The sequence below is a fragment of the Mus pahari genome, chromosome 4, assembly GCF_900095145.1.
Source record: "Mus pahari chromosome 4, PAHARI_EIJ_v1.1, whole genome shotgun sequence".
Classification (NCBI taxonomy): domain Eukaryota; kingdom Metazoa; phylum Chordata; class Mammalia; order Rodentia; family Muridae; genus Mus; species Mus pahari.
In genome coordinates, this window is record NC_034593.1 from 141,380,728 (window position 1) to 141,389,533 (window position 8,806).

The window sequence follows — 8,806 nt, forward strand, 5'->3', positions numbered from 1 at the left end:
AAAAAAAAAAAAAAAAAAAAAAAAAAAAAAAAAGAAATTCAAGTGCTCCCTCTGGGTGGTATAACATTATAGACATTTGCTTTTGGCCTTCTAAGGAGCATATGGGACAATATAAAGCAATTTATATTCAAAAGAATGATTTCCCCCACAACAGGATTTAGATTAGCAACACAGTTTTTTATAATAGTAGACATCAAAAATAACCGCCTCCTATTTCTGTTCCTTAAAGAGGTTTACACATTTTATAGCAAGGGTGGGGGCAAGTTCACGTTCAGTACCCAGCCTTGACTATAGCCCGGCTTTGTACTGTATGACCGAGTAACTATGGAAAACTTTCTGAAGATGACAAGACCTAGCTCCTGTATCTGTATCACTCCAATGATGGACTCTCCATCTCAGAAGATAGAAAGGATTAAATAATGATCTCAGGCTGTCTGAAGAGTCCAGCCATGGTAAACGGTCAGTGCTGGTTACTGTCGTTACCCTCAAAGACCTTCTAGTAAACAGTGTGGCTCTCCCTGGGCACCTGCATCTGCTCCACTGTGCCTCTGTGCTTCCTCATGCACAGCCAGACAAAGCCAGGGCCACACTGGTGGAGGAGCCTGGGAGCTGCTATGCCTTCGTCTTCTCATGTGTTCCTATCTGAATTTGCCCCTGGAGACTCTACATGTGTGCTCCAGTACCTCTTTGGTTGTAATCAAGGCAGAAGTGGAGTCAAGTCCGCCATTGATATCACTGACTTGAGTCAAACTGCAGGAGTCTGGGACTGTGCGCCAGCCTTGACACTGAATGGGCAAGAGATGCAACAAAACCACTGGGCTCAGCTACCTATTGACTCCCTAGGCAGTGCTAGCCCAACAACTCATTGAATGGCAATTAAGCTTGAAACTATTTACAGAGAGGAAATGTCCAATTAGGTTGTGAAGAGTAAGTAAGTGAGACTGGATATGACTGGCCTCTGTGATTGTCTTGGACAATTGGATATTTACTATCATGGAAAATCAAGCATTCTTAGTGATAGTACCAAATTTTACTAAAGCATAAATGTGGATATGTCACAGTAAGTAGATTAAAAAGCTAGTGTGTGTGTGTGTGTGTGTGTGTGTGTGTGTGTGTGTGTGATGGAAAATTCACCAAGATCAACAGACTGGAGTCTCATGACCCTCCTATAGTCAGCCTAGGACCCTGAAGAGACCCAGATGTTGTGTTTGGCATATACTCTGGCTGCCAAAGGGGCAAGCATGAATCCCTTTTATATGACATCATCATCAGTTTATAAAAGTCCCCTCAGCTCACAATTGACAAAGTACGAGATGTATAAACAGCACAGGTAGGGGTCAGATATGGGTATACACAGGAGCTGTCAGTGCTGGACTGGTATGTACAGTAAATTCAGCAGTGTAAAAAAATGTGAAGTATATAATACATATAAAACATGTAATGAGTGAGGGATGAAAACACAGCAAAGACCGCATCAGTGGTACCTATCTCTGAGTGAAGATGAACCAGATGGAATCCGCCCAAATAAAAAAAACTGTTAGAATAAAAGCTAAATTAGACAATGAGATCAGGTTGTGTGTGTGTGTGGGGGGTGCTACTGAAAAGGTCCCTGTGTCAGAGAGCAGTGGAGAGGGCCATGGGCATAACCAGATGAGTTTCCTGATGGCTTGGATAGAGAGAGCAAAGGGAAGTGATTCCACACAGTAAATGAGGCTGAGGAAGAAGACTGAGTGAAGAGGATGATTTGGGAAACAATGGAGAAGTAAGCTTTGGTCCTATAAGATAATAACTTTGCCCAATTTTTAGGCTAAAATGCACATAGCTAAGATATTGGACAAATGGGAGAAAAGGCGTGGTTGCTGGACAACCAAAAGTCCCTTGTGTTTTCTCATTAAATATCACTCTGAGCCTGACTGCCCAGCACAGGGTAAATTTCCAAGAAAGATTATAAAAACGGAGTGGATGGCAGTGAAGTACAAGAAAAAGAACATGTGTAAATAAAAACAGAACAGAAATTGTCAAGCCAGATTAAAATGTGCACATGTGAGTTAGAACTGTATGTTATTTACAAACTTCACAGAATGGGCGAGGAAACACAACAGTTAAAAGCAAAACAATGATTTCAAAACTAGCAGTTATGAAAAGAGATCTATAGTAGCTATAATAATTTTAGAAAAAATAGAATTTAAAATAAAAACTATTAGAAGGACCAGCCCAATTCAAAACAAAACCAATTCTAAACTTGAATGCATCTATCTATTAATATACTCAAGATCTGTCTTCCTTATACAAGATAAATAAACCAATAAATAATAAAGTGGTACTGAGTCTAAATTAGAGGATATCAGTACATTTTCGTGGGGAGAGATGTACTGTAGCATATTAAAATAGTCCTGTTGGTGGATGTTAATGTTGCGATAAGCCAGGAGCACCTGAAAGCCAAATAAATTCAGAGAGCATTTGTCAGTCGGAGTAACCTAGTAACGCCATTGCAGACAAACATGATTCTAACTCTGTAGGCACAGCCATGCCAGTCACTTTTATGTAGGCATGCTTGATAAGCGTGTAGCTTCTACTTGAGAAAGTAACATTGTATATCTTTCCTCTTCCTTTCCAGGAATATGGTACTGTTTCCTGGAGTACAGTAGCATTCAGCAGAGGCCACAGTCTGCGCTCTGGTTGTACGGCTTCGGGATTCAGAGGAGAGTAAACATGTTCTTTCACTTGAAGGAGACCTGGTTTTCAATGAGTGAGTAGGTTTAAGAGCCACTTTTGTTAAAATGATGACAATGGGGAACCTTGTTCATCCAAGAGGAAGCTGGAATTTGATGTGTCCTGTTGAACACAGGGATCCCTCACTGATGTCATAAATGTCTTTGAGCTTTATTACTTATTGGTTTATTTATCTTGTGGAAGGACAATAGATCTTGAGAGCATGTTAATAGATGCATTCAGGTTTAGAACTTGTTTTGTTTTTAGTGAACCGGAAAGTTGCTATGATTGTATTGTGTCATCTACAGTAGCACTGTTAGAAGAATCCCAGGCCAGTTGCCATTAATTTAAAATGGTTTGATTGTAGAGATTTATTGGTGCCAATTTGTGAAAGAAGTAAATGACTGTTTTTTGTCTTGAATTTTGTTTTTAAGATTTCCCTTATTATCATTCATATCATACATACCTGTGTGTCAAAAGAAGTCAGTAAGGAGTGTAGTACAGGAAGAGGCATGTAGGTACCATCTGCTGGCACACAGTTATTCCCAGCATGACACCGTCTCCATACAGTTCAAACCTAGTTTTGCCACTTCATCCAGGAAACCCTGGGCATTCAAGGGCAGATGAGAATCTGTCCCCAGTGTGACATCAATATCATACTCTCCCTGGGACCAGGGTTTATCTGCAATACCACTGCCCTGAGTCAGAGCAGATGAGAGGAAGGTTAGAGGATGAAGCGTTTTAACCAAGGGGCTGTCTTCCCTGTTCCCATGTCGGATGTGATAAGCTCCATAGTACATGTGTCTCCACCACATTCTTCCATCTTGTAAGGTATATCGCTCCAGAAGATCTCTGAAGCAAGTGGAATAACAAGTCTAAAAAAATTATTTTATCAGCCCTGGACTGTGACAGGCAATGTGTCTTCTTACTCTTACAATTCATAAGTCCCCCAGCTCCAGGCCTGAGTCTCCTATTTGGTTAGTTATAGTGACTGCTTTATATTAAATAAGTTTCTGCTTTGTGCCCTAGAGAACAGAGTGTATCTATTCGAAGGACAATCAAATTTCTCTAATGTAGCCATTTTCATGCCATCGTGTAAAATATGTAAGTCTAATACACAATATTCTTTGATAATGCAATTTTAGAATATAGAATCATTTTGATATATTTCATTTTCTTAGGTTTGTTCAAGGAAAACAGTTTTTATAGTCCACAGTGTTGACTCAGATTAAGTGTCTTATGAAAGTAAAATATGCCTATAGAACAAATGCATTGTTTAGGAAAAGAGGCAAAAAAGCACAATGACTCTTTGTCAAGTTCCTACCACGACTTGGAATCTTGGAGCTAACTGACATCTACAGACATGGTCCCCGGAGCGTCCTGTAAACCCTGAATCATGGTGGTAGAGCAGCTGGGGAAGGCAGTGAGCCTGCATCACTGAGATCACCCAACTGTCTAGCAATCTGGTTCAGGAAGAGACCCTTCAAGGTTGGGCTTATCGCTTCCCCAGGAGTTGTTTCCTACCTTCCAGGTCTGTTGCTAGCAGACCACATTTTCTCCATCTTAGGATCCCAAGCTTTCTGCTTCTTACCATTCCCAAACTCTACGGCATCTTACAGTCACTGAGTAGTTATTTTGAAAAGTAAGGATTTCTGAAACCAACATTAGTGACCGAAAGGTGTGCGCTAGAGCTGGGAGAGGGGGTGGAGCAAGAGCGTTTGACTTCAGGAAGTTTTTAAGACAGAGTTGGCCCCCAGATAAGATAAAGTAACAGTGCAGGAGACAGTCAGCAGAAAGGGTCTGCTCTGGTTCACGCAACTCAGGGAGGCAGAAAGAGGCTCAGACCTTTCACCTTTGCTTGTATCCAGGAAAGCCCCCAAATAGTAAGAACAATACATGACCCAACATGTCCTTGCTTTGCAAGCCTTCTTTACACAGAACATTTCATTCCTCAAGATTCATTGTCTTCAGGAACAATTACTTTCAGCCTGTATAGGTTATGAATCCCAATCCAACACTAAACTGTAGGAAAATCTTACTTTTTATCCTCTACCTCTGCATCTCGAGTTCTGATGGCCTATCCCCACTTTACCCAGTGCTAGAGATCAAACCTGCAGTGTCAGGCACGCTAGCCAAACACTCTACCAACCGAGCTATGCCCCTCCATCTGATTCTAAGATGTTACTGCCCGTGTCCCCATGGATTTACACCTTCATAATAGCGTCTGGTAGAAAGGGTCACAGAATGAGCCAGACAGCACGGGCAGGGTGGTCACCTTAAGAGCTGTCTTCTCTGATAGTTCCTTACTTAGTGCCAAGGGAGGCCTTCCTTTCTTCCTTCCATTCTTCTTTTCCCAGGTCTGTGACTCCTGAGAAACATTTCCATGGGTGAAATGGATCTGATTCATGGGGTGACTCAAAATCCAACAAAAGCACTACTCTGTGTTTTTAGGACTTCTTAGAGGGGTTGAAAGTGAGCTTCTAAGAGTGGCATGGGAAGAGGAACATTGTTTAAATTATGTAGTGTCAGAGCTAGCAGACATGAGCTGATAAACTCAGTCCTGGTTTTGCAGAAGATGTTTGCTTCTGTGGCTGACTAATGTCTTTTCTTGTTCAGTGATCATCTTGTCTGCCGTTAAAATCATCATCATCATTGTGCTGATCTTCCTCAGGACGCGGATCCGAGTGGCCATCATTCTGCTGCAGGAAGGAAGCAAGTAAGGGGTTCCAGTGCTAACAACGGATGTCAGGCGTGCATGCGTGCGTGTGTGTGTGCGTGTGCATGTGTGTGTGTGCTCATTGCAGATATCACGGGTGTGTGTGTGTGTGCTCAAAGCAGATGTCAGGTGTGTGTGTGTGCTCATAGCAGATGTCAGGTGTGCATGTGTGCTCATAGCAGATGTCAGGTGTGTGTGTGTGTGTGTGTGTGTGTGTGTGTGTGTATGTGTGTGTGTGTGTACTCAAAGCAGATGTCATGTGTGTGTGTGTGTGTGCTCATAGCAGATGTCAGGTGTGCGTGTGTGTGTGTGTGCTCATAGCAGATGTCAGGCATGTGGTGTATGTGTGTGTATGAGCATGTGTGCATGTACATGTGTGTGCACATGAGTGCATATGCAAGTGTGCATGCATGTGTATGTGTGTTGATATGTGTGCATATGAGTGTGTATGTGCATGTGTATGTAAATGGGTACATATACAAGTACACATGTGTGTGAGAGAATATATGTGTGTGTGTGTACACGTGAGCACAGAGGCCAGTTGACATTGGATGTCTTACTTCATGGCTATCCACTTTAGCTTTTAAGACAGAATATCTCACTGGATGTGCACTTCACTGTTTCCGCTAGACTTCCCAGCTAGAGAGCTTCTGGATCCTTCTGTCTCTGCCTCCTCAGAACTAGGCTACAGGTGTGTGCCACATGCCAGCTTTTTAAGTGGGTACTGGGATCTAACTCAGGTCTTTGTGCTGCACAACAATCCCTTCACCAAGTGAACTGTTTTTCCTGCAGCCCCCCACAACAGCAGGGCTTTTTAAGGAAGAAATTGAAGAACACTGACAACAGTTGAACGCTTACTAGACCGGTCAGGTCACCCCTAACAAGTCCTTTCTGTTTCCCAGACCACAGTGCCAGCTAAGATAGATTCTGTGTAGTCTGTGTCGACAAATATTTGAAGACATAGATAGACTCTGAATGCTCTGCGTACACACATTTGAACATGTGTATGTTTGCAGAATATAAGGAATGAAGTACTATATGGAGTTAGCCAACTGTAGGTTACATTTTTCTCAGGTGGCTCACGTGTTAATATTACTGATTGAGAGGAATCACCATAATTCCATATCAACTGTGTGCTACCCCTTGTGTGTGCATGATCTGCTTTTCTAATGGACAAAGTGCTGATGCTTGAGGGCCTGGCTATACATTCTGTATATAAAACACACTATTTAGACACACTTAATACCCAGGGCCACTCTCACTCTAAAATGTTATGAAATAAACCTTCTTTTCTAAAATTCAATAATACCTATAGTTAGAAAACGATTCCAATAGGTCACTTAAGAGTAACCTGTGCAGGCAGTGTTTGAATGAAGAGCAGAGAAAACACCCCTGGGAAGTCAACAGACCCTCTTCATGGTACGGTGGAAACAGTTGTTAACTACCAAGAACCAAATGATTTTTAATTGTATTTAAGGACTATTTTAACAAAATTGCCATGTTATTATAATAAGAGTGCTACTGGTTTAAACAGCTGACAAGCTGTTGGTTAACCCCCCCTTTGAATAAACGAGGACCTATCATTATCCCCTGAAACTACTGATTTTCTGGATTTATTTCTTAAATAGTATGTTATTGCATAGTGTACTAAAACTCAACTCACGCCTTACAACCTTAAGTGTCTGTGTGCGTGTGTTTAAAGATTAAAGGACCAGCATCACTGTGATGGGCTAATAGATTAGGGGGACGTGAAAGATCTGGAACAAGTGGGTCAGCGTTCAGAGTCAGCTTTTGGACTCTTGGCAGCTTAAATTCAGAGTGCATAGGAAAGGACAGAGGCACTGTACAGTGAGACAAGCCAGCATGGGTACATGTGCTGGTGCATTTGATGTGCGGATGCCCTTAGTATTTCTCCTTGGCAATATCAAACGAGTGTGTGTTTGATCTGGAGACACTGATGAAGCAACTGCTTAAGAGCTGCCAGCAACAGCTAGCTAGGGCCACTTTACAAACTCTCCCTTGGGGAAATGTCCTAGAGGGGAAAGAAAAAAGAGGAAAGTGTCACTTCAAAAGGTTTGTAAAAAGTAAAAGTGGCAGAAGTAATAAAATAACACAAGCCTCTCCTCCCCAGGTATTAGTGGGTGTGGGATGCCCAAGGACAGAGGAGGAAGACCTAGCTGGTCCTTTGTTAAACAGAGCGAACCACACTGTGGAAAAGTAGCCACACTCAGTGTCTGCAGCGGAGGCTGATCCTATGTTTTGACCGAAGTACAGAAGGTTTTTCCGAATCAAGAAAGGAATCCTATACTTTAACAGAAGGTCCACCAAGTGTTCTCCCGCTTTAGGAAGCTAAGAAACTAAGCAGAGGAAGAAATTACACAACTGTGGTCTGTCAAAACCTTAGGTCAGTCAAAGGGGGAAGGGAAATAAGGAATCTTGTGCAGGAGGCAAACATGGCACTGGAAGGTGTCCGCTTTACCTTAAAATGAGAGTATTCATGTTCGAATGTCAAAGCCAGCTCAGAACTTGCAACCACAGTAATTGGAGAAAATTAACATCGTCTATTACTGCTATCACCAGAAGCCAACCTAAGGCTTACTTCTGCTTCTTAACGGATAAGCATTTAGTTGTCAAGAAAGTGCAGACCTAACCCAGATTCTGTCCCAACATCAACTATTTGCTTCATTTCAGAGCCATTAGCTACCTTCCCAGTGCGTTAATCTACCCAGTTTTAACCTTCATCTTGCTATCAATCTGCATTTCCTACTGGGCTGTGACAGCTGTGTATCCTTTGGCAATGGACTTCTCTTCTTATCATTTTAAGTTGGTGTACAAAATAATTTCATTATGACATACATCCATATATAAGCACATGCACACATATGCATATATGCACACAATACATACATGCACATACATACACACATGCATGCACCAATGCATACATACCTACACATTCACATATATGATTGGACTTCGCTCATATGTGTCCCCTCCCACTTCCCTTCCCTTCCCTCCCCCTCCCCTTCCCCCATCCCACTTCCCTCCCCCCCTCTATAACTGTCTTCTGTATCCCTCAAGTCCACCTTGCTGCTCAGGACCCTCCCCTTTCCCCTCCCACTTCCTTCCCCTCCCCCCACCCTCTATAACTGACTTCTGTATCCCTCCCCTCCCCCACCCCACCCTCTATAACTGACTTCTGTATTCCCCCCTCTATAACTGACTTCTGTATCCCTCCCCTCCCCCACCCAATCCTCTATAACTGACTTCTGTATCCCTCCCCTCCCCCACCCCATCCTCTATAACTGACTTCTGTATCCCCTCTGCCCTCTATAACTGACTTCTGTATCCCCCCATCCTCTATAACTGACTTCTGTA

General features: G+C 42.6%; 1 protein-coding gene across 2 annotated transcripts in view; it reads left to right on the top strand.

The window, feature by feature from the left end:
* The window catches only part of Slc44a5 (solute carrier family 44 member 5), a 273,492-nt gene that overhangs the window by 249,290 nt on the left and 15,396 nt on the right, over nucleotides 1-8,806 (top strand). For both annotated transcript variants that reach the window (XM_021195891.2, XM_029537997.1), the window contains 3 exons: nucleotides 2,618-2,749; nucleotides 5,329-5,428; nucleotides 8,120-8,212. In XM_021195891.2, coding sequence (XP_021051550.2) covers nucleotides 2,618-2,749; nucleotides 5,329-5,428; nucleotides 8,120-8,212 — 325 coding nt within the window. The remainder of the gene's footprint in view (nucleotides 1-2,617; nucleotides 2,750-5,328; nucleotides 5,429-8,119; nucleotides 8,213-8,806) is intronic.